General features: G+C 57.7%; 2 protein-coding genes across 3 annotated transcripts in view; both read right to left on the bottom strand.

Moving 5' to 3' along the window:
- Nucleotides 1-694: 694 nt before the first annotated feature.
- On the bottom strand, nucleotides 695-12,176 carry SCARF2 (scavenger receptor class F member 2). The gene is made up of 11 exons (XM_072723452.1): nucleotides 11,908-12,176; nucleotides 6,962-7,020; nucleotides 6,757-6,858; nucleotides 6,027-6,546; nucleotides 5,699-5,917; nucleotides 5,423-5,551; nucleotides 4,769-4,872; nucleotides 4,571-4,688; nucleotides 4,295-4,410; nucleotides 2,983-3,135; nucleotides 695-2,023 (listed from the first exon to the last, which is right to left on the bottom strand). Exons 1-11 carry the CDS (start codon nucleotides 12,069-12,071, stop codon nucleotides 1,128-1,130), a joined length of 2,580 nt encoding a protein of 859 aa, XP_072579553.1. The 5' UTR covers nucleotides 12,072-12,176; the 3' UTR covers nucleotides 695-1,127.
- A 3,860-nt stretch (nucleotides 12,177-16,036) lies between these two features.
- Nucleotides 16,037-27,320, bottom strand: part of KLHL22 (kelch like family member 22) — a 38,067-nt gene continuing 26,783 nt past the window's right edge. For both annotated transcript variants that reach the window (XM_072723449.1, XM_072723451.1), the window contains 2 exons: nucleotides 19,289-19,522; nucleotides 16,037-16,983 (listed from right to left, as the gene is read on the bottom strand). In XM_072723449.1, the coding sequence (XP_072579550.1) occupies nucleotides 16,618-16,983; nucleotides 19,289-19,522 (600 nt within the window). In that variant the 3' untranslated portion in view covers nucleotides 16,037-16,617. The remainder of the gene's footprint in view (nucleotides 16,984-19,288; nucleotides 19,523-27,320) is intronic.

The raw sequence follows: 27,320 nt of genomic DNA, 5'->3' as shown, positions 1-27,320 counted from the left end.
GGTGCCCGTGGCCCACTGGCCCCTGGCCTCAGCCTCTGACCCGCCGCCGCCACACCAAAGAGTGGGGAGCCCCCGAGTGGAACAGCAGGGCCCCGGGGAGCAGCACAGGTCAGAGGCAGCACCCGCACAAGCTCCCCGCGCTGGCCTGTCCTGGGCCAGCCTTCATCCTGGGCTGCCGGGAGATGGGGTGGGCCAAGGCGGCCCGTGGACCCGATACCTAAGCGATGGGCTGAGGGTCGCGGGGGACCCACACCTGGGCTTCCAGCCGCCGCCGCAGCCTGGTGCGTGAGCACAGGCCGCAGAGGGATGAGGTCTCCCGGATTCTTTGAGGGAAGATCCTTGAGCGAGGACGGGCGTAGAGGAAGCAAGCAAAGCACAGGAGAAAAAAAAGGCACTTTATTCAGAAAGCTTTGGCCAAGCCCCTGCCGGGAGGAGCCCATCCTGGGGCACCCGGATGGGGGGGCAGCCCTGCTGGGGGCCTATAAATACGTGTCCTCAGGCCACTGGAGTCGCCCCTCGGCTTCCCGCGGCACGTGGGGTGGTGGGGGGCCATCAAAACCAGCTCGACAGCTGAGGGGCCGGGGCTGGGGGCGCAGAGGGGGGACGTGGGGGCACAGGCCGGGCCGGGGGACGCCGAGGCCCCTGAGGAGCAGAGACCAGCCCTCCTCCCCAGGCTCCAGTCCACCAGACGCCCGGGCCGGGCCAGCGGAAGCAGCCCGGCTACCGGAAGTAGCCCTGGGCTACCGTCTAGGAGAGAGCGCCCCCCCGCCAGGGGCGCCAGGCCCCGACCAATGAGAGGCAGCCGAGGCGGAAGTGCGTCTGGCCTCAACCAATGAGAAGGCGCCCGCCGAGCGCGCTCCGGGTCCGTGAGACGCGGTCTCCAGGCGGAACCCTCGGGTCTTTGGCCCTCGGGACCCCCGCCCGGCGGAGCCCTCGGCCAAGGGGCGGGGAGAGGCCTGCTGAGCGCCCGCGGGAGCCGGAGCCAACGACACGCGGCCTCCCGCCCCGCGGCTCCAGGCCGAGGCCCCGGGAGGCCGCCGCGGGCACGTCGGGCGGGCGCGGGACGCGGGGTGGCAAGCAGCGCTGCTAAGCCTGGGGAATCTGCGGGCGCGCCGGGCCGCCGCCCGCTACAGGGTGGGGGCGCCGGCCCTGCCCGGCTCGCCCGCCGCCTCCCGGCTCTTCTTGCGCGGCGGCTTCTGTATGGGGGTCTTCTTCCGGGGGGTGTCGGGCGCGGGCGCGGGCGCGCCGGCCGCCGCCTTCTCGGGCCCCGGGGCCTCGGGCGCAGGGCCCGCGCGCGCCGGCGAGGCGGGCAGCACCGAGCGCTTGGCCTTCTGCGGCGGCGCCGGCTTCTCCCGCGGGCCCTGCGCGCCCGGAGCCCCCTCGGCGCGGCCCAGGCTGCGAGTCTTGTCGCGCAGCTCCGCCGCCAGCATGGAGGCGGCCTCGGGCGCGCTGCGCGGGGGGCCGCCCGCGTCCGTGGGCTCCGAGAGGCCAGGGCCGCGGCCCCGCGCCCGAGCCCGGGGCGGCGAGGGGGAGGCCAGGGCTGGCGCCTCCTCCGCCAGCCCCGGAGGCCGGGGCGTCGGGTCGCGGGCCCGGGGGCTGCCGGGCTCCTCCGGCCGCGCCGACGCGTCGCTGGGCGTCCGTTTCCTCTTGCTGGGGCTGGGCGCGGCCTCGGGTCCCGGGAGCGGCGGGGACGGCGCGCGGGCAGCGGCAGCGGCGCCGTGCTTGCCGTGGATCCAGGACACCTTGGGCTTGGTGGCAGGGTCGGGTGGAGGTGGCTTCCTGCGCTCGGGGGATGGCGAGAGAGACAGGCCCCCCGCCTCGCCCCGGGCCCGGGCCGGCCGGGCCTCGCGCCGGGCCACGCGCGCGTACAGCGCCCCGCCGGGCCCGTCCACGCTCGACGCCGACCGCTCGCTGTCCGAGGACGCGGGGAGGGGCGTCGCCTCCTCTGCGGACGCGGGCAGGGTCGCCGGCGCCTCGGCAGGGGCCGTGGGAGGCTCCGCGTCCCGGCTCTCGGCTGCGGTCTCTGCCCAGGGAAGAAGCGCCGGCGCTCAAGGCCTCCGCAGGGCGCTGGCATCTGCCTGCAGGCAAAACCCTCGCCCTTCCCCCTCGTCCTCCCCGCCCCAGCTGATGCTCAGTCTCCTGGCATCTAGACGCGCCTGGGGAAGTCACAGCACCGGCTACAAGCCCTCGGGTGTGCTGATCTCCTGGGGCTGAAGCCCCAACCTCGGCCTGGCCTGGCACCCCTCTGCCACCACGTCCCCAACCTGGGGGGGCACATCATCAACTATGACTCTGGAACACCTCCAAGGAGTATTATTCCTCATTAAGAGATAAGGCTTCTGGGGAGCCCGCGTGGCTCAGCGGTTTAGCGCCGCCTTTGGTTGGCCCAGGGCGTGATCCTGGAGTCCCAGGATCCAGTCCCACCTCAGGCTCCCTGCAGGGAGCCTGCTTCTCCCTCTGCCTGTGTCTCTGCCTCTCTCTCTCTATGTGTCTCTCATGAATAAATAAATAAAATCTTTTAAAAAGAGAGAGAAGGCTTCTAAGGCTCAGGTTAGTCACCTGCCCAAGGTCACCCAGAGGGATAGTCAAGGGAAGAGAGGCCAAGTCCAGAAAACCAGCTCCTTCCAGGTGTCTGTGACCAAAACTCCAGGGGAAAGTGCCCCACACCCTGTAGACCATCCGCTCCTGTCTCCTCTGCCATCTACCCAAGCCCACAACCTTCTTTATGAATGGTCTCCCTCAAGAAGTGAATCTGAGCTGGGCTAAAGACAGGAGAGCCCATCCGCTTCCCCAGACCCTACCCTAGTCCAGCACTGAGCAGCACAGAACCCCACTCCACAGCCTTGGCTCTGTGTCCAGCCTCCAGTTAAGAGCATCACCACACCCTTCATCCCCACGATCCCTGTCCCTCGGAGCACAGAGATCTTTCCAGCTGGAACATTTCCCCTAACTGCACAGAGGCCCAAGCAGAGCAGTACTCACCCTCGTGCGGTACGCAGTACACGGGCCCTTCATCAGTGGTGTCAAAGGAAGAAAAGGAGGCCCGGGAGGACCATGATGGTGAGGGCTGCTCCAACCCCGACGGTGGCTCCAGGAAGCTACAGTTGAGTGTGTTATCCAGGTCGTGATGGGCCACTGGGGAAGGAGGGAGGCACAGCTGCCAGGGGCCCCACCCTACCCTGGCCTGTGCCCTCACTAGCCCTTCTGCAACAAATGATGGCATAACTAAGACCAGCCCTACCCTAAGACGGTGGGTGGAACAGGCAATTCAACAGGCAGAAGATGGGAGAATGGGTGGAGGTCGACTGGTAAAAAGAGAGAAGGGGGAACAACGCAGTTAAAGGTGCAAGGTTAGTGTGTGCAGCCAGGAAGCAGAACAAGGATGGGCTGAAGTGTTGGAAAAAGAGGGCCAGAGAGAACACCCGGCTGGGACAGGCCATCAGGGCCTCCAAGCCACATTCAGCCCCTGCCTTGTGGGACCCAGGGAGCCTTGAAGCATTTGTATCAGCCCAAGCGTGCAGTGGCAAGGGCACCCTTTGGCTCAGCCCATCTCATCAGTCTGAACTCCCAGGCCTAGCCTCCATGAATGCAGAACCCACAATGGGGGGGGGGGGGGTGGTCTCAGAGACTGGCTGGCCTGTCCTCCTTTTGTAGCTAGGATGTGGGGTCCAGCCCCCACACTTGTGTCCATAAATCCCACCCCGCTGAGTGAGCCAAGGGGTTTTCTCAGCTGTCACCACCTTTACCTCCCAGGAAATGAGTCTCCCCTCCCCTTCATCTTCAGAAACAGGTGGCAAAGAGGGAGTCTGCTCCTGGTTTGTATCAGTGCAAACAGACTGGAGAGAAGCACCTCCCTCCAATCTGGAGTCCTGACATGGAGTGGGGGAACTGTGGGACGAGCCTGTCCGCCTTCCAGAAGGACCCAGAGCACTGCAGGGAGTCCAGGCGGGTGCCGGGCGGCCTCTACACGTAGCAGAGTTTCCCTGCATAGGTCCCACCTACCACCACACCTCCCCACTCTTGCCCGCTGTTCACCTGCAGCTAGCGCAGTCCTACCAGGATGTCCACACACTCGGGGTGCAATCACTCCCACTCACCGAAACAGGGCCCAAACTTCCCCGACACGCCCCCACACCTGCCTGCACACCGAAGCCTGCTGCCTTCCTCCCCGGGCTCACCGGCATCAGGAGCCCCTCTTTCCGTCCCTCCCCAGCCCACCCACATCAACACCCAAGGCCCGGTATGTCCTGCATCGGGGGGCGTGCCCCCAGAGACCCCGTGCCTGTATCCTTACCTACGACCTTGGGCAGCTTCTGCCTGCGGAGCGGGATCCGGGGCAGCTTCATGCTGATGCGGCTGAAGCGACCGCACAGTCGCTGCGGCGCCTTCTTCCTCCCGAGGGTGAGCTCCCTGCGGGGGCGGGGCCTGAGTGAGGGGGCGGGGCCTGCAGGGGTCCGATCCCCGCCGGAGCCCGAGCTCAGGCGCGCAGGGCCGTACCCCCGGGCGGGGCCCCAGGCCCGGGAGGGGCGCGCGGCCGGAACCCGGGAGAGCGGGCGGCGTCGGGCCTCACCGGCGCGCGGGGTCCTTGCCGCGGCAGGCGCAGCAGCAGCCGAGCAGCGAGAGCAGCAGGCCGAGGAGCAGGGCCAGCAACGCCCCCGCGCCCATCACGCCCTTGCGCTGGTTGGTCTCTGCGGGAAAGCGTCGGGGTCAGGGCGGGCGCCGGCACCCCCGGCGCCTTCTTCAACACGATGCCCCCTCGACCACTCACCCAGGCGGCAGGCACCAGTGACCGGGTCGCACGAGTCCTCGTGGCAGCTGCAGGCCTGGGCGCAGTCGACGCCGTGGAGCCCCGGCGGGCACGTCAGGTTACAGCTGCGGGGGCACCGGGTCAGGAAGGGCCACAGCGGTCCTCCGTGACGCCTCTCGCCCTCGCCCCTGCCCCGAGACAGTCCTGGTTTCCTGTCCCCATCCTCTAGGGTTTGATGCCCACCACCGCCGCCAGGATGATCAACGTTTTGGAAATGTGTCGCAAACTAGCGGGATGGGACCTGGGGGACGCAGTGTCCACTTCTGGGCTGACTGTGGGTGAGAAGAGGGGCTGCCAGCCGGGGCTCATGGCTTTTCAGTGGAGGCCTCTGCTCTCTCGGCACCAGCTCGGGGCCACCTCAACCCTGCGGTCCTCAGGAGCCCACTGGCCACAGGCTGAGCTGGTTGCCAGATCCTGCCCGGAGCGCCGGCTCCACACCAGGGCAGGAAACTGCCCCCGAAGAGCCTGAGCATTCCCTAGCTGCTGTTCTGGAAGACGCAGTTTGAAGGGCCAAGCCTGGGTCTGGTCTAGTGGGCCACCAACCGCACCTGGGGTCTGGCTGGACCCCTGTGCCCAGTGCTACCCCCTGACCCCCTTTGGGTCCCTGGGACTCACTGGGGCCCGTGGACTCCGGGGCTGCACAGGCAACGCCCCGACTGGAAGTCGCAGTGGCCGCTGCCGCAGTCGTTGCACACAAATGCACAGTCCTCGCCGTAAGTGCCATTGCTGCACTTGGTCTCGCACCTCGGAACGCGGGGGGCGGGGCGGAGTTAGAGGAAACGGGAGCAAAAGAACCCAACCCCCATCGTGCCCTCCGCGGAGAGCACTCGGGGATTGGCGGGGACGGGGGGCTGCCGCGTGGGACGCATTCGGGCACGGGCTGCTGCTCACCGGTCGCCGATCCAGCCCGCGTTGCAGCGCGTGCACTTGCCAGTGACGTGGTTGCAGGCGTGCCCGTCGCGGCAGGGCGGGCAGCGGTGGCCGCACCCCTCGCCATAGAAGCCGGTGGCGCACGGCTGGTCGCACTTGGTGCCGTTCCAGCCGGGCTCGCATGTCAGGCAGCGGCCCTCGGCCACGGTGCAAGGCTGCTGGCCTTTGCACTGGCCGCATCTGAGGACGGGGCGGGAGGCTAGGCGGGGCCCAGAGCCGCCTCACCCCCCCCGCCCCCTTCGGCGCCCCGCCCTCCGCCCCCCTCCCCCGGGTCAGGGGCCGCGCTTACCGGCGGCGGCAGCCCAGGCCGTAGAAGCCGGCGGGGCACGGCTCCCGGCAGTACTTGCCGCGGTAGCCCGGCTCGCAGGCGCACGTGCCGTCCACAGGGTGGCAGCGGCCGCGAAAGCACTGGCAGTAGCGCTCGCAGCGCGCGCCGAAAGTGCGCTCGCGGCACTGGCAGCGGCCGCTCTGCTGCTCGCACGGCGACGTGTTGCAGGCGCACTGATTGTTGCAGCTGCGGCCCCACCAGCCTGCGTGGCACAGGCACGCGCCTGTCTGTGGGTCGCAGCGCGACGTGGCGCTGCAGTAGCACGCGCTGGCGCACTGCGCGCCCCACCAGCCGGGCTCGCAGCGACACGCGCCGCTCCGCGGGTGGCACACGCCATGCTGGCACTGGCACGCATGCTCGCAGCGTGCGCCCCAGCGCCGCGCGTGACACGTACACTGGCCTGTCACGTCCTCGCACTGCCCGTGCGGGTGGCACATACACAGCTCCTTGCAGTCGGGGCCCCAGAACTGGCGCGGGCACTCTGCAGGGGCGGGCGAGGAGGGTGTCGGGCCGCGGTGCCCGCGACGGAGCCCGGGATCCCGACAGGACGCCCCCCACCCCCACCCGCCCCGCGCGGACCCGCCCCCCACCTTTGGGGACCCTCCCTCCCGCTGGATCCCGTTCCGAGTCAGACCCCGCCCCCCTCCCGGGCCCTGCCCCCTGCCCGGCGCCCTCCGGGATCCCTGCTCACTGGTGTCGCAGTTGGCACCGAAGTAGCCATGGCGGCAGCGGCACTCGCCCGGCCGCACGCACACTTCATTCTCCGAACACGTGGAGTTGCCGTCGCACACCGCTGCGGGCGAGACGGGCCTGAGCCGCCGCGTGTCCTACCCCCGCGCGAGCCGCCCTCTCCGTGTCCCTGCCCACTGCCCAGGTCCCCAGGGTGCCCCACTCACCGACCCCGCACTCGTCCCCCTGCTGCCTCCAGCCGGCGCAGCACGTGGGCTCCTGGGAGCTGCAGGCAGAGAAAGGGCGCCTGAGCCGCGCCGCCTGTCCCTGCTAGGGCTCGCAGCCATGCCCTCGCTGCCCACAGGTGGTTATGGAGGCCCTGCCCTGTGCCCGGTACTGCTGTCATGTGGGGGGATTCCCACAAGGAAGACCCATACTCCAGCCCCGCAGCGCAGACACTGGGAGGCAGCAGAGGGCGTCGCCAAGAGAGCTAGCCTCCAAGAACTCCTCAGTCTCCTCCATCAGGGGTCTTCCCACCCCTCCCCATTCCACTTAACTCCTCTGTGACCCCCTGCCCTGGCCAAGAAGCCTGAGGAAAGAACCCCAGGTGTCCCAGAGGGGCTGGTGAGAGGTCCTCCAGTCTCTGTACCTGCTTAAAGGGGCATTGCTGGCAGTGGGGGCCCGGCCAGATGGGTGCCGGCATCTAGATGTGACATGACCCAGACAGCAGGGACTAGTGGGGCCAGCTGGGCACACCTGGATACCCAGTTGGCAGAGGTGCAGCCTCTGATAGAGGTGTCCACTCGGTGGAGGGGGAGGGCATACCCTGGGAGTCCTCCATGAAGGCAAGGAGAGCAAAGAGAGCAAAACGTGAGGGGCCCAGAGCACCAGGGCAAGGCGTGGAATGGAGGGAGGAGATATTAGAGCATCTACTTACATGTTTTTAAAATCTTATTTTAATTTTATTTGGTTTTACAAGTTACAAAGTGTTACCTCGTAGGAGGTAAGTAACTAATAACTGTTGCTTTTCAGGGTAGTACAGCCTCCCAAATCCTGGGCACGGAGGTCTGGAGGCCCTGCCAGAGTGATGCATACCCCTGGAGAGGGCATGTGGGGGTTGAGATGGGGTGTGCCCACATTTGGGGAGCGGAGGAGCCGGAGAAGGAACTCAGGCTGCAGGTTCCTGGGTCCCATTAGACCTAGAACTTTGCCCAGATCCTAAAGGCACATAGCAGCTATTCATACTTGAGAGAAAAAGAAGTGTGCTCCTTCAGAAGGGTCCGATCCAGAACCAGGAAGTGGTGTTGGAAGGACGTTGGAAGAAGGCCTGAAACCCTGGTGAGTAGAACCGGCTGGGAAGGGAAAGACCGCAGGTGCCCATATCATCCCCCTCAAAATGCCACCCACCCCCCGCCATTCCCCAGCAGAGAACATCGCCACACCCTGGATGGGCCCCCACCCCACCTAAGGGGTTTGATTCTCTTTTAGGCCAAAGATAAGGAACCTTGGGAACAGGAATCATAAAATCCCAAACTGCAACGGATGGACCCCAGCATCTTTTCTACAAATGATACAGGAAACCAGACCCAAGAACACAAGCAGGCTTGGCCCAGTCATTGTTTCCAGCGACCCAGCCCCGCCACAGGACTCAGGTGCCCATCTGCAGGTGGAGCCAGATCCACCAGCTATTACCCTCCTGCCTTTCCTGCCCATTCTGAACCCAGGTCTCTGGGTAGAGAGCCTCTGCAGGTGTCCCTGTCCCTCCCGTAGGGGCCCTGCCAGATGGCCAGCTGGGATGGCCCTGGAAGCGCTGACCACTTTCTGCCCCGGGGCCACACAACTTTGTGGTTAGGAGTCTGGCTTTTGGGCCACACTAAGCTATGACTTTGGGCCCAGAACTTAACCTCTCTAACTTTCAGTAGAACGGGGCCCATGGGTCTGGCGGGAGTATTAAGAAAACCGAGATATCTAGCGTTTGGCAGGAACTAAGAGCTCAGCCAAAGCTGCAGACTGTTCTCCAGCCCATGCTGTGCAGGTTCCAGGAAGCTCCTGAGTTCCCCTGGTCCCACCCCCCACCCCCAGCATGGCTGGCACCTAGGCCCCACCCAGCAGAGCTAACACCTTCTACCCCCTGGCAGGATGGAGCCCATGTGGGTTCAGCAAGAACATGAGGATGAGCCTGTGGGACAGCTGCCACAGCCTTTCCTTCCGGGTGGGCTGGCAGAGGAGGCCAGGCTGGGGTGGCAAGCCCACCCTCTCAAGAGCTTACAAAAGTGAGATGAGGAGAAAAATGGCCTGGCGCAGGGGTCAGTTCCCACTCTTGAGCTAGAAGTTAGCCAGACCCTGGGGAGCCGGGCCACAGGCTGGTCCAGGTCCCTTAGCAACCAAGCCTTGCTTTGGCCTGCCCCCTCCAGATCACTGTCATTGCAAACAAAACTGCCGCGATTCGAACCCTGTGATCCTGAACCTGGCCAGGCCAATGCAGCAAAGCACCCTGGGAGAACTGCTTGCCCCACTGTGCCCATGTCTGTCCCCATTCTCTCCAATCCAGCCTGGAGGCTCCTCTGCCTACCATGCCACTTGGGATCCCATACATCCCTGCTCTCCTCCTACCCCCCTGGACACCCTTCCTCTGGTTTCTGCCCCCCTCCTTGGCTCTGTCCTCTCCTCTCCTCTGCCCAGTCCCTCAGGAAACTCCCCGGGGCCCATCTAGGTAAGGTGCTCAGAATGCTCAGAGCCCTCCAGGGGGGCCCACCTCCCCACACCCAACTCCTAGCCTCCCCCAGCTGGAGCCTTCCCCATCTGAGGTGGTGCCATCCTTCCAGGCTGGGAGCCTGAAACCCCAGAGGCATCCCCTCCACAGTGACTGGGACAGCACACACCTGATTCATGGAGAAACACGCCACTCTCCCTTCCAAACTGGATCGATGAGGATCGATGATGGGATAAACCACTTCCTCCTCTGCCCCAGCCTTGTGAGAGCCACCCTCACTCTCCCTGGTTTCTCCTGACTGACTTCCTAGCTGGTTCCCCCTTTTGCCCTCCTGAGCCAGTTCATCTGCCAGCTGGTAGCCAAACCGGGTCAGATCCCACCTCTCCTTTGTGCAACACCCCTGGGGGGGTCCCATGACCTTCAAAGAAGAAGCCCAGGTCCTCAGAGCAGTGGGCAACCTGCTGTGGCCTGCCCACCCTCATTCTTTGGCTTCTCCACCATCCCCCTCAGAGGCGCTGCCCAGCCCGCATGGCTCTTTTCTGTGCTTCCAGAAGCCTTCCTTTGCACTGAGAGCCTTGCCCCCAGACACCTTCTCTCCTGTGGCTCTCTGCCCACACATTACCCCTCAGTGGGTCTCCCCAGAAGACCCTAAAGGATACAGCACTCCCCAACTGAACACTTCCTCCCCAGCACTCGCTAGATGTCAGATGACTTGCTGGAAGGCTCCTCCACTGGGGGGACGGGGTGGTATTTGTCTCGGCCGCTGTATGGCTACACCAACCAGAGGCCTGGCACACACAGTAGGTGCATGCGGTTTTACTGGTTGAGTGTATGCCCCCCTCTTCCGGTCCTCCTGACTCTGAGCCCCTGGTGGGAGCCTTGGACGGGTAATGGAAGAAATGGCCCAGTCCCTGGGTGGGGAGTGCCCAGAAAAGCTGTCCTTCCCAGAAACCGGGGGCTCACATAATCACAATCACCCGGTCTCCACTCCACGAGGGGGGGTACCACCCCCAACCGCATTTGACAGAGGCCGAGACAGGCCCAGGGAGGCTGAGCGGTTTGTCCCGGTCCACCCAGGTGGGAAGGGTGGCACGAGGATGGGGCTCTGGGCTACCGAACAAGCCACCCCACGGGTGGGGCGGGGCGGGGGCAACGAGCGCAGGCCGAGGCTGCCGACGGCTCGCGCCGCCCCCGGATCCCGGCGCGGAGCCCCACCGGGGAAGGAGCGCCGAGGCGGAGACAGGCGGCCGCGATCGCGCCCTCCCCCTCTCCAGGCGCGGCCCCGCCCGCCGCTGCCACTGCATTCCTGGGGCCGGGGAGGCCCGGGAGGCGGCGGCGGCGTCGATGTGAAGCAGATGGCGGGCCAGGCCGGCCCCCGCCCCGGAGGCGGGGCTCGCGGTGGGGAGGGGTCTGCGCGCCTCGGGATCCCAGCTCGGAAACCCCGCGCGGCCCCCTCGCAGCCCCTTGTCTGCGGCGGCCGCCGAGCCCCCGGACGCGGCCTCCCAAAGCCCTGCGGCTCGGGGCGCCTCGACGGGACCCGGCCCGGGGCCCCGGGGCCTCCTCTCCAGCTGCCCGAGCTTCCCGCCCGCCCGGCGCCACCCCCCACCCGCCCCGGCTCGCGCCAAGGCACCCCCAAATGCCGGCTCCGGGGCCCCGGGCGGAGATGCCCTTGACCTCGCCGTGGCCTCTGACCGGCCGACCAGGTCCCCCGAGCCCGGCGCCCACGCCTGGGGGCCTGTCGTCCGCTCTTCCCCCGCTCAGGGTCTCGGGCCCGCGGCTCTCCGGCGCGGCCTGCCCGCTGCCCGTCCCACGGCCGCTTCCGCAGCCCGCACCTCGCGGAGCCCCACGTCTGCGCGCCCCGCCGCGCACCCAGCCTCCCCCCGGAGTCCCACCTCCGTGGGACCCCGCGCACGTCGTTGTCCCCCCGGATCCCGCTTCTGGTCCACTGTGAGCGCGGCGGCTCCGCGGCGCCCAGCTCCATCACCACCCTCCTCCCACCCGCGCCCACGTCTAAGGCACAAACCCGAGCTTCCGAGCCGCGCCGGCCGGAGATTCGCCGGCTCCCTGCTCGCAGCAGCGCTGCTCCGCCTCCCCTGGACCCTCGCGCCCCTCCGGGCTCGAGCCGCACTCGCGCCGGGGCCTTTGCACATGCCCTTCCCGGACTTCTCCCTGCGGCCTCCGCAGCCCGCGGGGGGCTCCGCTCCCTTAGGTCTGGAATCCCAGACTCCGCGCGTCACCCCTCGGGGCGCCCACTGCGCCCGGTTCTCCCCTCCGCTGACTCCGCGTGCGGGGTATCCTCGGATGCACCGTCGTGGCCCGGCGCCCAGGCTCGGCCTGGAGAGGAGTCGGCGAGGGCGGCGGGAAGGACCGAGCGCTTAGCCTGGGGAGGTCCCGGGCGCCCCCCGCCCCGCGGCCCTGGCGCCCCCGCGGCCCCCTCCCCCAGCCCGGCCGGGCTCCTACCCGGGCGCGCGGCACACGTTGCGGCCGCGCGGGTTCAGCTCCTGGGGCGCCGCGGGGCCGGGCAGCAGCCAGAGCAGGAGCAGCAGCGGCGGCAGCGGCGACGGCGGCCCCCCGGCTCCCCGGCGCCGCGCCGGCCCGGCCCCCCGGGGCCCTGCGCCCTCCATGCGGCGGGGCAGGCGCGGGGCAGGCGCGGGGCGGGCGCGGGCGCGGGTGCGGCCGCAGCGAGAGCGGCCGGAAGCGGAGTGCGCGGCCGGGCGGGGGGCGGCAGGAGGGGCGCCGGGCCGGGCAGGAAATTCCACATCGGCTCCCTGATCCCGGGCCAGCCGCGGCCGGCCAGGCGGCAGCGCCCGCCCCGCGCGCCAGACCCCACCCTCCGGCCGCGCCGCCGCCCCTCCGCGCGCCCCCGCCCCCACGCGGCCGCTCGCAAACTTGGGGGCGAACTTGGAGGCGGCCCGCGGAGCGCTGGGAGAGGGAGGGGCGCGGGGGGCCGCGCGAGGAACCCCCAGCCCGGAGCCTTTCCCCTCGCTCTCCAGACAGCCGCCGGGGAAGCCGCCCCTGCGCGCCCAACGCACGGCCAGGCCCGGGGCGGGAAGGGCGGTGGGGGGCGAGAACGCGACGCCCCGAAGCTCTCGGGTCCCCAGCGCCTCGGAACCGGCCGCGGGAGGGCGGCCGCAGACGGCCCAGGTCCCGGCCGAAAGTAGGCCCGGGTTCCCCCGCGCGAAGCCCTGTCGGAGCTGGGCAGGGAGGGTGGCTCCTCAGGCTCCCCTCTGTGCAGCCGGGGCTTGCAGAGGACGCGCAGCAGGATGCTCGAGGCCTCTGGGCACCTGAGCCCTGGGCGTCTCCACGGAAGGAGAATGGCCCAGCTGTGGGCTCCGATAGAAGGCGGCGGGCAATGCAGGTGGGGGCCGAGGCCGAGGGAGGAGGCCGGAGAACCCCAGCGGCAGACTCTGCAAACCTCCTCCAGGGGAGGAAGAGGAGCCTGGGAGAGAGGTTGTACTCAGAAGGCTGTTGGGTCACCAGAAGTCAAGGTCCAGAGGGTGGAGGTTGGGGGGGGCTCCTGCAACAGGAAGAGTGGGGTGACAGCAGAGAGCAGAGCAGGGGCGGTGGGGGAGGGGAGCAAGGTTGAGAGGAACAGGGTTTGGGGGGGCAGGGAGGAAGAGGAACCCAGCCTGGGAACAGAGGAGGTGCCAGTGCTCTGGGACACACACCCAATCCTAGGGGCCATGGAGCGGGAAAGGCGGGCAGGCCGGGGTAGGGAACATGAAGCCGGCATCCAGGTCCCAGCAAAGATGAACTCGTCTTTTGTTAGAGTTGGGAGCTGGCGGGAAGACCGGTGCAGGGAGAGGGCACCTGCCATCTCTGGGAGGGGTACATACGGGCTCCCCGAGGAGGAGGAAGAGGTGATGTCCTTCCTCAGTGGCCCTGGAGGTGGTCAGAGTGGAAGATGGCCTGAAGGAGGGGCTTGGAATAACTGCTTGAAAGGTCAAGCTGTGGACATCACCGGGCTGGCTGGGCCAGAGGCCTGTCCGGGGCAGGTGGGTGGAGGGAGGAGCCAAATGGGGAACTTTGAAGGTTTGGGGCCTCCCTCAGTCATGCGGGTTCAGGAGGGAGGCCTCAAGGCAGGCAGCAGCTGGGCAGATGGAAAGGGAAGTCGTAGCCCGAGATCACAAATGCAAATACCTCTTGGGGACAAGTAAACAGGCCAGCCACTTGTGGGCAGCTCCGCCTGGGCACGGCCCTGACCTCACAGTGCCCTCCCAGTGCCCGGGCCCTTCCCAGGAGGGGGCATAGACAGACTGTCAGCAACAGAGGCCCAGCAGAGGGCCCTGGCGCTGCAGGGCCTGCCCAGCAGCCTGTGGCAGCCCAGCTCCGGGCTTTAGGGGCACAGGCCCCAGGGCTTCGGACACTCACCCCCAGCTGGACGGAGTTCATGGACAGGTGTCTCAAATTCCATCACCTTCTTTCCCTTTCCTCAGAACTGCTTGCCACCCCCAAATTTCCTCCTCTGTGAAGGCAGCTGGATGATGCCCCCACCCCATGCCAACACCAGGACCTCATCAATGTCTCAAATCTCTATCTACCGCATCCGTACCGCATCCGTGTATCACCCAGAGGCGTCTTTCTAATCACATCCGGCTGCCTCCCACTGCTTGCAGGACTGTCCCCAGCCTCATCTCACTCAAGACTCAGTCCTCAGGGCCCCTGGGTGGCTCAGTCAGTTAAACGTCTGCCTTCAGCTTGGGTCATGATCCCAGGCTCCTGAGATTGGGCTCTGTGTTGGGCTCCCTCCTCTGCGGGGAGCCTGCTTCTCCCTCTGCCACTCCTCCTGCTTGTGTTCTCTCTCAAATAAATACATAAATAAAATATTAAAAAGGAAAGAAGTCTATCTTAAAAAAAAAAAACCCACAGTCCTCCACATATGTACCATCATGGCCACCTCCCCATTGATGGCAAGTTCAGGTCGAATTCAGGGCCCATGTCTGTGCCCCGATCAGGAGACTGAGAAGTGTGGGTGAGTGACGGTCCACATGGCTGGCCTGGTGCCAGGTGAATATCATGATGAGGAAGCTGTGAGTTCACAGGCACCCACAGACAACCACACAGACACACCACAGGGGTCTGCAGCCTGGGCCACCTAGCTGGTTCCGGCCAGGATGGCTTCCAGGGGGACCTGAGAGGGTGAGGGTTTTGCAGGCAGAAAGGGCTGAGCCCCAAGCTGAGTGAGGGCATGCGGGCAGGGCCTGAGAGCCTGCCAGGCTGGAGAGCCCAGGCTGCCTAGGTCCTGAGACAAGTGCTGGGAGGGGGTAGCCTGAATGCCTCCAGGCTGGAGGGTGGCAGGACTCCTCTCAGGTCTCAAGCCTACCCCACCCCATGCCCATGGGGCCTCACAGGCCCTCCTTCCCCATCCTGTAGAGCACAGATCTCTTACAAAGCGGTGGCTGCACCTTGATGGCTCTGGGTGGGGCATTACACCAGTAAGCCTGGGACACACCACTGAAGGGGGGTGGGCATTTCTGGTGCTTCTCCTTCCCAGAAACCCTGGGGTCTGCAGGAACTGCTGCCTTGGCCTGCTGGGTATTAGTAAAGACCAGAAATGCTGGGTCCTTATTGTGAGACCCTTAGCAAGGGAGATGATGCTAAAGAACGTGGTCACTCTGTCCCCTTGGAAGTGACCCACTAGGGTCAACAGTGGGATTGCCACCTGAGGTATAAGTGCATGATGTCTCTTTGAGGTTGCAGAGTGGGGCCATATTTTTGCAGGGAACTCAAGCCCCAAGTGACAGATAGGAAGATCATACATATGGTCCTGAGGGGCAGACAGCAACTTCCACTAGCCTCACACCACACCCCAAAGTCCTTAGGGTATCTGGACCCTACCCCCTTTCTCCTCCCACAAGCAGCTTACACTGACCCCTCTGTTCTCCTCCATCCATGACAGAGTGCCAGCTGCCACAGGCTCTGGGCAAGACACTGGGGTACAGAAAGAAGACCAGTTGTCCTCATGCTCTCTGCCCAGGAGACTTGGGAAGTCACAGATCATCCGCAGATTGCTCTCTGCTGTTGGGAGTTTGCAAGAGCAGAAGCTGTGGCAGATGGGAGAGTGTTCAGGTGGAAACTCTACTGTGCAGAAGCAAAGTAGGTGCTAGAAGCCCAGCCCATTCACTGGTGGCCCCAAGGTTGCCATCCACTGAACCACCTTGCCCCTTGAGATGATGTGCTAAGAACTGAGCTAGTGAACCTAGAGGAAATGCAGTTCCCCTTCCCACCTCTGTGCACACTCAGATCCAGCAAACAGGGAGGAGCCTATGGCGACTAGACCTCCCTCCCAAGACATGGGGCTGGGCTTTACTTGGGGCCACGAGATGGAGCTAGACTGAGGTTCAGAGAAGAGCACCCCACCAGGGAAGGCCGGGTGACCACCTGTCAACAGACCAGGGTGGGTTTTCAGGTTTCCCAGTAACAGCCCTGCTAGCTGGGGGTGTACCGTGCTTTTCCCTCCTCCGATGGGGGCTCCTGGCCTGCCACTGACTCTCAGCAGTTGATCCCGGAAGCCAGTGCTTCTCATGGGGCAGCCTTGCACAGGCTGTGAACGGATGGTGAGGCCGCGGCCACAGGAAAACAATTCACACCTTTGTAAGATGATTTATTTCATTTATCAACAACATGGAGTCAGAAAAGCCCAGCTGCAAGGGACCTTTTTACTACTAGAGCCAGTCTTGGGCAACTCTGTCTCTCTGTTCCCTCTCCAGGCCTCGGAAGCTCGGCAGCCCCTGGATGCCAGGCAGGCGACGGGCTCACTCCACTCCCTCCCTGCCCATGGAAAGGGGCGCAGTGTGCCTCGGCCCCCTCACCCACGGGGCCAGTCCCCAGGTCCCTTTGGAGAAGGTGCCTTCTCAGCCCAGCAGGGACTAGAACCAGGGATTGGGGAGCCAAGACAGCTGGTGACGCCATGCCCTGTCCAAGCTGAGGTGGAGCGGGCCCGGTAAACTCCTCCAGAGAACCAGGGCCCTTCGCAAGCATTCCCCATTGTAGGGTGATCACAGCCACAGATCTGCAGAGCCCCCCAAATACAACTGTAGATTGGTGTGAAGGATGGGTAGCAGGAGCTGGCAAGCAGGCACTGCCAACAGGTGGCAGGTGGAACCGCCTGGGGGCCCGCTGCCCTCAGAGCTCCCGCCACCTTCCCTTCTGACACCAGGTGCTGGAGCCCTAGTCCTCGCTCGAGTTGTCAAACTCCTCCCAGTCAGACACGCTCATCACCTCGGAGGCAAAGTCCGGGTCAGCCTGGCTGCGGTCCGGAGTCCCACGAGGCGGCTCGAGGAGCAGGGAGCGGGGCAGGGTGAGTACGCAGGCTGCCAGGCCTGAGATGGAGTTGTCCAGCTGCGGGCCCTCCTCCCAGCAGTCCTTCTCCACGTCATAGATGTGCACGTAGCCCGTGCGGCTGCCACGGTTGTGTGAGCGGCCACCCAGCACATAGATCCTGGTGTCCAGCACAGCAATGCCAGGCTCGCCATGGCCGGCTGGGAGTGGGCAGACAGATGACCACTGCCCGGATGTGCAACTGTAGCAGGCCACCTGCAAAGCCAAGGTCAGAGTAAAGCTGGGCACCTGCTGGGATGGAGACTGCCAGGCCGCCGGGGCCAGATGGGCAGGGCAGCACTCTTGGCCAGGCCCCGGGTTCAGACCAAGACTGAGGGGCACGGCCAGGCTGTGTGTAAACCCGGCTCCCCTGGAGGAAGAGTTTGGGGCCTGCATCAAAATATCCTGTCCACGGACCAGGCTGATCCTCTGTCCTGCCTTCAGGAGCCTCAGCCAGCCTGTGGCCCCAGGTGTGTGGCAACACAGTGGGCACACCGGCACGCTCTTCTCTAAGGCCTGAGATTCTCTCCTCTCCACAAGACTGACTGACCAAAGACACGGACCCCAACTAACTCCCTCAGAGCACCCAACACCAGGGAGAAGTGCTGATAAAATGTGTAAATAGTTAACTTGCTGACTAGGGATGACCATTAACATTCTCACATCTCAAAATTACCCCAAACAGTAAACAAACATATGGGGAAATGTCTGACCTTTTTTTAATCCAAAAAATGTAAAATCGGAGTTAAATTTGTCCCTGACAACTACCAGCCACCGGGGGGAAAAAAATCACAAGACCCAATGCTGATAAATGTGTAATGAAGCCATTTCATGGGTGTCTGTTTGTCTGCCATTCCAGGAAGGCTATTTGACAGTATGTATTAAGAGCCCCCCAAATCTTATTTTTTTTTTGATTTAATAGTACATTTGTTTTTCTAGCTGTGGTAGGCAGAAAAATGACCCTCCTAAGAAGTCCATGTCCTAAAATCTCTAAAGTTGTGTTACTTTATATGGCAAAAGGGACTCTGCAGACAAACGTAAGGGTATGGACCTCGAGGTGGGGAGGGTATCCCGGACTTTCCGGGTGGACCCATCTAATGGCACAAGTCTTTGAAGGCAGAAAGGGAAAGTCTAACAGGAGAGAAGAGAAGTAGAAGGACAACCTGCTGTAGCTGGCTAAGGACGAAGCGGCCTCATGCCAGGGAATGCAGAGGCCTCTAGAAGCCAAGGAGGGCCTTTAGCTGACAGCCAGCAAAGAAACAGGGACCTCAGTTCTGATAACCTGAGTGAGCAACGAGTCAGATTCTCCCCTAAGGCCTCTAAAAAGGACAGATTCCCTGATGTCACCCAGATTTTATCGCAGTGAGACCACACTGGACTTAGGACCTACAAAAATTAAGAATACACTTATGCGGCGCCTGGGTGGCTCAGTTGGTTAAGTCTGCCTTTGGCTTGGGTCATGATCCCGGGGTCTCTGCTCATGCCTGCTTCTCCCTCTCCCTCTCCTTGTGCTGTCAAATAAACAAAATATTTTTAAAAATAATAAAAAGAATGTACTTATATTGTTTCAAGTTATTAAATTGGTGGTGATTTGTCATGGCCACAATAGGAAACTGATCCACGAGAGCCGACGGGTTCTCACCACTCAGAGCCTGTTAAAACAGACTGCTGAGCTCCACCCCTGGAGCTTCCAATTCAGTGGGTCTGGGGTAGGACCTGAGAACCTGCATTCTAACAAGTTCCCAGTGATGCGGATGCTGCTGTTCTGGGACCGCACTTTAAGAAGCAGAGCTCTCACCTAAGAAAACAATCCAAAATACCTGAAACACACTACAAAGTAAATATTATTTATGTTACTTGGAATAGCTAAACTTTGGACCAATCCAAATGATGCACCAACATGACAGGATTCTGCATGGCCACTAAGATGGGGCAGTGGCTACGGAAATTGTGTATTAAACTGGAAAACAGCCACCACAAACTTTAGCCAGAAGCAGGAAAGCTCTTTACCTACAATGAGGGGGAAACCACGCACAGAGAGGACTAAAGAACAGTGGCACCAAGTAGGATTATGGGTACTTTTCTTCAGCCTTATCCATTATTCAAAGGTTCTGCAATTCGGTTATACTAACTTTATAATTGATGTTTTCAATAATAAAAACAAATGAAAGTGCCCTGCCTCATACTATAAAGGTGGATACATGTCATCTGTCCAAACCCAGAGAATGTACACCACCAAGAGCAAACCCTGGTGTAAACTGTGGTGTTGGGGTAAGAACATGTCACCGTGGGTTCATCGATTGCAACAAATGTCCCACTCTGGTGGGGAAGACCATGTGTGCAGGGATGAGGGTATACGGGAAATCTCTGCACTTTCTGTTCAATTTTGCGGAGAATCTAAAACCACTATAAAAAATAAAGGCTACTTAATAAAAAGGCAGACATGTGGCACATAAATTTTCATCCAAAACAACTGGAAGAGATGGGAAGAACATATGTGGGGTGGCCCAGCTCTGCTCACCTGGTGCACATCCCTCCTGTAGCCAGCGTCATTGTTGCTACCCCCGATCACGTACAGCTTGTCCAGGAGGGTAGCCATGCCGTGCCAGGCTCGCCGCACGGGCCCATCAGCCAGACTGTGCCAGGTGTTGCTGTCTGGGTCATAGCAGTGCGTCTCCTTTAGGTAGTCTTCCCCTCTGCGGCCACAAGTAACGTACATCTTCCCCTCCAGTGTGGCGCCCGCATGGGCATATACCTGCATGGGGCCACCAAGAGAACCAGGGATGGCTAGGAAGGAGGCAAGAGGGCCACAAGGGAAGACAACCAGGAGCCTCATGGAAGCCACTCATACCCCACAGTTGCTCTGTGCCTCCTGGTATCCCCAACTTCTACCTCACATCCTGCTGAGAACACTCCCTGATTCGGTCCCAGTCATCCACCCTGACCTTACCCTAATAGGGGATGATGGGTCTACGGACCCAGAGATAACTCTGAGCTTCTATGAAGGGGAAAACGGAATCTCTGTCTCTCCCTTCCCCCTAAGGGAGACATCGGCATGGGGGGCTCAAAACAATCAAAGCACAGCCTTGAGAGCCAGTCACAGGAGGAGACAGCATTTCTGGGAATATCTGACCCACCCTCAGTGGTCTGCACCTTTCCCCAACTCCCAGTACCAGCCAATCCTCCAGGCCCGCTGACCCCACTTTCAAAATCTGTTCACAAATATCCAGCAGTATGGTGAGAAGAGTAAGATGCAAATTCAAACACAAAGATCAATGCCATTTTAGTGATGGTTATTTGTGGAGGAAGAAAATATACCACCCTGCTATCGACTTTGGTCCTCAGACTTTCAAGCGCACCCTGGCAGGGGGTCTCCTCCTTGCTCAGGCAGCTAGACCCCTCACACTGGTCCCTACTGCATCCAGGACCTCCTCTCTCATATCCACTTGCTCAACCCACCCCAAGCAAGGCTTCCGCGCATGGGCCCCAACGCAGAGTACTGTTTTTTGGGGGTAGAAGAGGTATGGAAGCTCTGGGGCTTGGGTTACAGAGCCAGCCACCAACACTCGGGCTATGTGGTGACACAGCAAAGGGCTGGAGAGGTAGACAGGGTGGAGAACAGGGGACAGAGCAGTTCACAGGACATAAACCAAGGGCTTGAGTTTTTTCTCATCAGTGTGGGGGTCTGGGGAGGTCTTGGTGTTTTTTTTTTTTTTTTTTGGTTTTTTTTTTTTTTAATTAAACTTTTCATTTTGAAGTATAGACTCACATGTAGTTTTAAGAAAATAATACAAATGCCATGTACCCTTTACCCAGGCCCCCAGTGATATGAGCTGGTACAACTCTAGCACAACGCGACTCTAGTACAACCAGGATGCTGACACTGACACAGTCAAGACACAGGACACTTCCATCTTCACTAGGATGCCTCCTGTTGCCTTTTTTTTTTTTTATTTAAGATTTTATTTATTTATTCATGAGAGAGAGAGAGAGAGAGAGAGAAAGGCAGGCAGAGACACAGGCAGAGGGAGATGCAGGCTCCATGCAGGGAGCCTGACATGGGTCTCAATCCCGGGTCTCCAGGATCACGCCTCGGCGCTAAACCGCTGAGCCACCCGGGCTGCCCCATGTTGCCTGTTTGTAATCACACCCACACCCCCCCGCCCCAAACCCCTTCTTTAATCCCTGTCAACCACCAATCTGTTTCTCCATTCCTATAATTCTGTCATTTCAAGACTGTTACATGAATGGAATCATGTAACCTTTTGAGACAGGCTTTCTATGGTACCTCTATGTTACCTAGACTGTTGCTCATGTGTGTCCATAGTTCACTTTTATTGCTGAATAGAATTCCATGCTACAGTTTGCTTAGCCATTCACCTGTTAAAGGACATCTGATTTGTTTCCAGTTTCTGGCTGTTACCAATAAACCACTATGTTTGTGGTACAGAGTTTTCATTTTTCTGGGATAAATGCCCAGGATGGCAACTGCTGGGTTACATGGTAGTTGGAAGTTAACTATTTATTTTTTTTTATTTTTTATTTATTTATGATAGTCACATAGAGAGAGAGAGAGAGGCAGAGACATAGGCAGAGGGAGAAGCAGGCTCCATGCACCGGGAGCCCGACGTGGGATTCGATCCCGGGTCTCCAGGATCGCGCCCTGGGCCAAAGGCAGGCGCCAAACCGCTGCGCCACCCAGGGATCCCGGAAGTTAACTATTTAAAGACATTGTGAAATTCTTTCCCAGTGTCTCTGTGCCATTTACATTCCCATCAGCCATGTATGAGCAACCAACCTACCTCCTCTGCAGCCTTGCCAGCACTGAGTGTTGCCATTAGTTTTTTTTTTTTTTTTTTTAAGCTACTCTAACAGGTAGTTTTCTCACTCTGGGTCTAAGTTGCGCTTCCCTAATGGCTAATTATGTTGAACATCTTCTCATGTGCTTGTTTGCCATCTGACAACCCTTCTTTGTTTTGATGAAGTCCCATTTATTGATTTTTCTTTTTACGGCTCATGCTTTGGGGGTCAAGTCTAAGTACCTGTTGCCCAGTCCTACATCCCAAAGATTTTCTTCTACTATTTTCCTCTAAACACTATTTAGCTTTATATTTTAGAGCTAAGCCCGTAAACCACTTTGAGTTAATTTTTGTATAAGGTATGAGGCTTGGGTCGATGTTTCTTTCTTACAGATTCCAAGACTCTTATATAATTTGTTTAAAAATTATCTTTTCTCAGTTCAATTGTTTCTGCACCTTTGTAAAAAAATCAGATGGACTGGGATGCCTGGGTGGCTCAGCATTTGAGTGCCTCCCTTTGGCCCAGGGCGTGATCCTAGAGTCCCGGGATTGAGTCCCACATCAGGCTTCCTGCTTATCTCTCTGCCTATGTCTCTACCTTTCTCTGTGTCTCTCATGAATAAATAAAATCTTAAAAAAAAAAAAAAATCAGATGGTCTTATTTGTGTGGGCCTATTGTGGATTCCCCATTCTGTTGCACTGATCTTTGTGTCTATCCCTCTGCCAATAACACAGTGGTAAATCCTGCAGCTAGGTAGTAAGTCTTGAAATCGTGTAGACTTATTCTTCCCACTTTATTTACAAAATTGAGGTATTCTAGATCCTCTGCACCTTTCCATGTAAATTTCAGAACAGTCTCATGTATATTTACAAAAACTGTTGCTGAAATTTTGATATGAATTGAGTTAAACACCATGTATCAATCTGGGAAGAACTGACATCTTTTTTGAGTTTTCCAATCCATGTACATAGTATGTCTCCCCACTTATTTACATTTTATTTCCTTCATCAGCATTTTATTATTTTTAGCATATACATTCTTTTAAGTGTTACTAAATTTATACCTAAGCATTTCATTTTTAGGAGTTATTATAAATAGCATTCTTTTTCATTTCAGTGTCCACATGTTCATTGCTAATATACAAAAATGCAATTAATTTTTGCAGGTTTGGGATCCCTGGGTGGCTCAGCGGTTTGGCGCCTGCCTTTGGCCCAGGGCGTGATCCTGGAGACCCAGGATCGAATCCCATGTCGGGCTCCTGGTGCATGGAGCCTGCTTCTCTCTCTGCCTATGTCTCTGCCTCTCTCTCTCTCTCTCTGTGACTATCATAAATAAATTAAAAAAAAAAAAATTTTTTTTGCAGGTTTGTCTTTTTTTTTTTTTTTTTTTAAAGATTTTATTTGTTTATTCATGAGAGACACAGAGAAAGAGAGGCAGAGACACAGGCAGAGGGAGAAGCAGGCCCCGCGCAGAAAGCCCGACGTGGGACTCCATCCTGGGTCTCCAGGATCACACCCTGGGCTGAAGGTGGCGCTAAACCGCTGAGCCACCTGGGCTGCCCCAGGTTTGTCTTATATCCTACAATCTCACTGAACTCACTTATTAGTAGATGTGCCACCAAGTGAGTACTGAACTCACTTATTAGTCCTAGGATTTTTTTTTTTTTTTTGGTAGATCCCTTTAAGACTGTATGTATGAAAAAAAAAAAAAGACTGTATGTATGTACGTATTTATTTATTTGAAAGAGAGAATGTGTACACAGGGGGTGGGGCAGAAGAAGGAGAGAGAGAGAACCTCAAGCAGAATCTGTGCTGAGCATGGAGCCAGACATGGAATTCAATCTCATGACCCTGAGATCACGACCTGAACTGAAATCAAGAGATGGACACTTAACCACCTTAGCCACCCAGGCATCCAGGTAGATTCTTTTAGATTTTAGACAACTGTTTCATCTTTAGGATTAGTTTTATTTCTTCCCTTTCAATATGCATGCTTTATTTTCTTTTCTTGCCATACTTCACTAGCTAGACCTTCCAGGACTATAATGAATAAGAGTGGTGAGAGCAGACATCCTTGCCCTGCTCCCTACCTCAGTAAAAACATTCAACTCAGTCTTTAACTATTATTATTATTTTTTAAACATACTTTTCTTTTTTTTTTTTTAAGACTTCTATTTATGCATGAGAGACAGAGAGAGAGAGAGAGGCAGAGACACAGGCAGAGGGAGAAGCAGGCTCCATGCAGGGAGCCTGACGTGGGACTCGATCCCGGGTATCCAGGATCAGGCCCTGGGCTGAAGGCAGCGCTAAACTGCTAAGCCACGGGGGCTGCCCTCTTTAACTATTAAACACAACATCAGCATTAGGATTTTTATATATGGTCTTCATCAGGTTGAGGAAACTCATTTCTATTCTCATTTTTTGAGTTTGATCATGAATAGATGCAAAATATTGTCAAATCCTTTTTCTGCTTTGATATGATTATACAATTTTTAACATAGTGGATTATACAGATTAAATTTCAAATATGGAACTAGCCTATCTACTATCTCTGTAACCAACTCCATTTGTTCATTCATTTCTTTTATCAAGGGGGGATAATTCTATTTGCTAATATTTAGTGAAGGATATTCATATGTATATTTATGGGAGACTTATCTTTTTTTGGTACTGTCTTTGTCTGGTTTTGCTATCAAGTTAATATTAACCTCATAAGATGAACTGGGAAATATTCTTTCCCCTTCTATTTTCCAAAAGAAAAAAAAACAAAAACCCCCGCAGAACTGAAGTTAACTTTTCTTTAAATGTTTAGTAGAGGGCAGCCTGCGTGGCTCAGTGGTTTGGTGCTGCCTTCGGCCCAGGGCCTGATCCTGGGGCCCCGAGATCGAGTTCCACATTGGGCTCCCTGCATGAAGCCTGCTTCTCCCTCTGCCTGTGTCTCTGCCTCTCTATGTCTCTAATTAATTAATAAATAAAATCTTTAAAAATATTTTTAAAAAATGTTTAGAATTCTTATTAAAACAATCTAGATCTGGACATTTCTTTTTGGGAAGTTTGATTTCTTTTTTTTCTTCTTTTTTAAAAATATTTTATTTATTTATTTATGAGAGGCACAGAGAGAGGCAGAGACATTGGCAGAGGGAGAAGCAGGCTCCTCACAGGGAGCCCAGTGTGGAACTTGATCTCAGGTCCCCTGAGCCAAAGGCAGACGCTCTACCACCAAGCTACCCAGGCATCCTGGGAAGTTAGATTTCCTGAAAGGTAGAAGGCTATTCAAATTATCTATTTAGTCTCGAGTCAGTTGTGTTAGATTGCATTTTTTGAGGAATTCATCTATAATCAAGTTTACACAATTAAGGTTGTTCATAGTATCCTCTTCTCATCCTTTCTATGTCTAAAGGCTTTGTAGTAATGTCCTATTTTATTCTTGATATTTTTAATTGTGACTTCTCCTTCTAGAAATTTGTCAATTTTATTTACCTAGTTAAAGAACCAGTTCTTTGTTTTGTTGATTTTCTCTACTATTTTTCTGCTTTTAACTTCACTGATTTCTGTTCTTTAATATTTCTTCTGCTTGATTTGGCTTTACTTCACTTTTTTTTTTTCAAGTTCTTAAGCTAGGAGCTTATACTATTGATTTGAGGTTTTTTTCCTTCTTTAATGTATGCTTTTAGTGTCACAAATTTCTCTCTCAGCACAGCTCTAGTTGGACACCACCAATTCTGACATGCTGCCTTTCCATTTTCATTCACTTCAAGGTATTTTATTATTCCCTTTTGACTCGTGGATTATTTACACATGTGTTGTTTAGTTTCCAATTGTCTGGAGATTTTCCTGTTAACTTTCTGTTGGTGACTCCTAGTTTGAATCCATCTGAGACAGAGAACATGCTGAGAATTTAAATTTTTATACAATGATTGAAATTTGCTTCCCATTGGTGTTACCGGCTATCAGCCTCTTTACTTACAAGTCTGAGACATACGAGGCAAAAGGAAAACCCAGGGAATACATTACTGCATGGTATTCCCCACTTCCTCAGATCCCTAGCAGGACTGCCTTCTCTCAACCGTTCTATTATCTTAAGGGTTGTTTTGTTTTATGTTGAGTTCTGAGTTGCATTTAGCAGGAGGAGCTGGGAAGAATACATCTACTCTATCTTCCCAAGTGTGAGCTCTCTGGGGAGGTCTTTAAGTGAGAGTTCCCGGCAGAGATCCCCTTTTTCTCCTCTGGAACACAAGAAGGCAGCACTCTGCCTACTGCTAGGACAGGGAGTTCATGGTTTATTGGGGGCATGTCAGCAACCAATTAATGATACCACACTGATGGGACTCGGCATTACGGGGTCCCTAAGAAACAGGTGAGCGAATGTGACAAACATGAGGTTGTGTGACAGCCTTTCCCTCAGTCATTCGCTATGGCTGACTGTGGGTTCTAAGTTAGCAATGAGGGCTGCATACCTGCCTTCTCCAGGACCTGTGGGCCCCCTCTGCTCACAGGAGAAAACCCCCTGCTCTCTGGCAGGTTTCCCATCTACTTCCCTGACTGCCCCTCCATAATCTTATCATCATCCCTGCTCTTCTGAGCTGACCACAATTGTTCCCATGTCAGGCACACCATTAAGTCCTGACAAATCCTCCACATTTCTATCTCCAGGTTGACCACTCCCGAGTTTGACTTTTAATGTCGAACTGACATTTCCCATTGGAATATTTATCATGTTCTACATGGAACCTTTCCTTTTCTTTTTCATTCCCAAACTCATTTGTCCTCTTGGTTAGTGGCCTAGCCATCCACCCAGGTGCTCAAACTCGAGCCTGAGCGTCTCCCACAATCTATCCCTTTTCATTCTCTAACATCTGATCCATCAGCAAGTCTGGTCAGTTTATCTCCAAACTACACCAGAATCTGCCCATCATTCTCCTTCCCCACAGCCTCTACCCTAGGATAAGCCACCTTCACCCCCACCCCCTGGACCGCCCAATGGCCCTCTCCACCCTTGTCTCTTCACAATCCCTCCTCATGCTATCCCCCTTTCTCAGAATTGGGAAGGCCCCTCCTGGCCTAAGAGCTCCATCTTTCCTCACCCAGCAGCTGCTTCCTTTAGACTTTGGTCTAACCAACATCTCAGATGGGCCTTCTCCAGTCTTTTCAGATTAGTCCTGCCAGAGCCTTCTCCTTGAGCAATGCTGAGCTCAACCTTCTCGATTTCATAATCACACCTGGCACAATAGGCAATTACTTTATTGATTTGTTTAGTGGTTAAGAGTGGTCTCTCCTGTTAGGCTGTGAACATCACCGTCCAGAGGGGGACTTCTCTCATCTTTTATCACCACTGGATCCCCAGGGTTTGGTATATGGTAGGTGCTTAATAAATAGTAGCTGAATAAATGAATGGTGTGAGGGAAGGAACATTGACCTGCAGGGAGAAGTTAGCTGAAAGGCGAGGCTGCCCCTCTGTGGCCACATCAGAGAACTGCAGCTTCACCAGGAAGCCCAAGACAAAGAACCCCTGGAGTCCCCCAACTCGCTCCACCCCCACCCCCACCCCACCCCCGACCCCAGCCCGGATCCCCCATTCCTACTCAGTCCTTTCCAGAACAGAATTCAGAGGTCCATCAGGTCTCAAGGACCCCCTTGACCTCTCCCATGCAAAATATGTTCCTTTCTCCAGAAGGAAGGTAGGGAGTACCCCACCAGAGTGGCTTCCTTCTCCAGAGAAGCTGAGCAAAGAGCAGGCCAGCTTTCCCTGCCTGG

Source organism: Vulpes vulpes, chromosome 10, assembly GCF_048418805.1.
Source record: "Vulpes vulpes isolate BD-2025 chromosome 10, VulVul3, whole genome shotgun sequence".
NCBI classification, from domain to species: Eukaryota; Metazoa; Chordata; class Mammalia; order Carnivora; family Canidae; genus Vulpes; species Vulpes vulpes.
This window is presented reverse-complemented; position numbering and strand designations above follow the sequence as displayed.

Excerpts from the sequence above, each read along its gene's own strand:
- SCARF2 (XM_072723452.1), bottom strand. The coding sequence starts at position 12,071 with ATGGAGGGCGCAGGGCCCCGGGGGGCCGGGCCGGCGCGGCGCCGGGGA. Across the intron at positions 4,873-5,422 it reads CCCGGAGTCCACGGGCCCCA|CTGTAACCTGACGTGCCCGC; the intron begins GTGAGTCCCAGG and ends GTGCCCCCGCAG. Across the intron at positions 2,024-2,982 it reads GTACTGCGTACCGCACGAGG|AGACCGCAGCCGAGAGCCGG; the intron begins GTGAGTACTGCT and ends TTCCCTGGGCAG.